We start from the raw sequence: 1,708 nt of genomic DNA on the forward strand, positions 1-1,708 counted from the left end.
GGTATGGGACATCCCCTTTCAACGATGAGGAAGAAATAAAGGCCTTGCTGCCAGCAGGGAGAGAAGGAACCTCCAGGACGGAGGGAGCTGTGCAAGGACTGGTCCCAAGAGCCAGAGATACCAGGAGCACAAGTCCCTTCCTGCTGCGGGTGAAGAGGACATTCTCCTGCATCCCAGCTTGTTTGAAGTGACCCCAGCCAAGGGAGAGCAGTGAGAATCACCCAACAGCCTGGGAGAGATGAAGGAGTCACAGAACAGTGGGATGGGGAACACTGGACAGGGACCCGCACCAAGCCAAGCTCCTTCTTTTCTTCTGGGGTGGGAATGTGTCACCCTCTATCTGGGTGGGATTCATGGGCACTGCTGGGCTTTGCGGCACATGCTGGGCTCATCCTCTTCACATCCAGAGTGTTGGGGACATGAGTCTCTGCCCCCAGGTCACCACAGGCTCCTGCTTGGGGCAGAACACAGAGGGGGTCTCTTCTGCCACAGGGCCAGCATCCAGGTGTTGCCAGCAGCAGCTTTAGCACTTGGGTACCTGCTGCATGGGCCTCAGGGTGCATGGGGTGCAGGAGAGCTGGTGCTCCCCTCGGTGTGGTTTTCCCACCAGCAGCACAAGCTCCCAGTGCCCAGGTGGCTGTGGAGCAGGGACACACTGGTGTGTCAGCAGGCAATGCCACCACACCAGCTCCCAGGCAAGGGTCCAGCTCCAGCCTGGCCAAGCACAAGCCTTGAGCAAGCACTATAGCTTTAGGAGTCCATTGCACCCCATTCCCACCCATCCCAGGGCACAATCTATAACAGGTGGGAACCAAGTGTTTAACCTGGCCAGACCTCACTAGAGCAGAGCCTTAAGCCATTTTGCTTAAAGACTTTCTATGTCCCCCAGCAATAAACACCCCTTCTCTGAAGTCTGACTCCCCTGTGATGACTGGATCATAACAGGGATGCTGAGGAGGAAGGTCCTGGCATGGAGCAGGTCTGGAGCTGCTGCTGGCTACTCTCTGAGCCTGGGGGGGAGTGGGGAAGGAGTGGGCTGGGGACACTGGCACACCTGAACAGGGACGACTGTGCTGCCTTGTGGGAAGATGGCAAGAGAGGCCAGAAATGCAGATGCCATGACAGGTCTCTCTGGGGACAGGCTCTGCTCCAGAAGAGATTGGGAGCAGCAGGTGGGAGCTCACCTAGAGCCCATTTCACTGAGGCCTCTCTGCTCACCAGGTCCAGGGGCACCAGGTCCAGGAGTCTGCTGCCTCCAGCTGGTGGGAGTGCTTGGAGACTGACACCAGCTGAGTGTCACAAGCCCCAGATCTGTCCCACTTACTCCTTTTCCTGGAGCAGGGTTCCAGGTGGGAAGATTCTGAGGATGCCCAGCTAGGTCATCAGCATTGCCCCCACTGGGAGTCAGAGCATGTTTCTCAGGTCCCCCTCACCTGTGGCACCCCTATCTTAGGGGGAAGGGATCCCCCAGGAGACAGAGCTTCAGGACCTCCCTAGTGCCAACACCTGCCTGCTGGACTGGTTGCTGCCTTGGGGTGACCCAGGCAGCCTGGGACCCGCACTCCCCTCTCTCTGGATAGACACTAAGTTCACAGAGTAACCAGCCCATCATCAGCTGTGGCTTGACCCTCTGCCATGGAGTCCCACTCTTGCCCCTCCCTTGCCCCCAGGCCAGGGCTTTCTGGCACCCTTTGGCTCCCCAGCAGCC

At 58.5% G+C, this 1,708-nt stretch overlaps 1 protein-coding gene across 1 annotated transcript in view; it reads left to right on the forward strand.

Moving 5' to 3' along the window:
* Positions 1 to 191, forward strand: part of DUSP15 (dual specificity phosphatase 15) — a gene marked incomplete at its 5' end in the record, with an annotated part of 4,203 nt that extends 4,012 nt beyond the window's left edge. The window contains one exon of the mRNA XM_009077180.1: positions 1 to 191. Within this exon, the coding sequence (XP_009075428.1) occupies positions 1 to 191 (191 nt within the window).
* Positions 192 to 1,708: the final 1,517 nt, after the last annotated feature.

This window comes from Acanthisitta chloris, unplaced genomic scaffold (genome assembly GCF_000695815.1).
Source record: "Acanthisitta chloris isolate BGI_N310 unplaced genomic scaffold, ASM69581v1 scaffold27436, whole genome shotgun sequence".
Lineage (NCBI taxonomy): Eukaryota > Metazoa > Chordata > Aves > Passeriformes > Acanthisittidae > Acanthisitta > Acanthisitta chloris.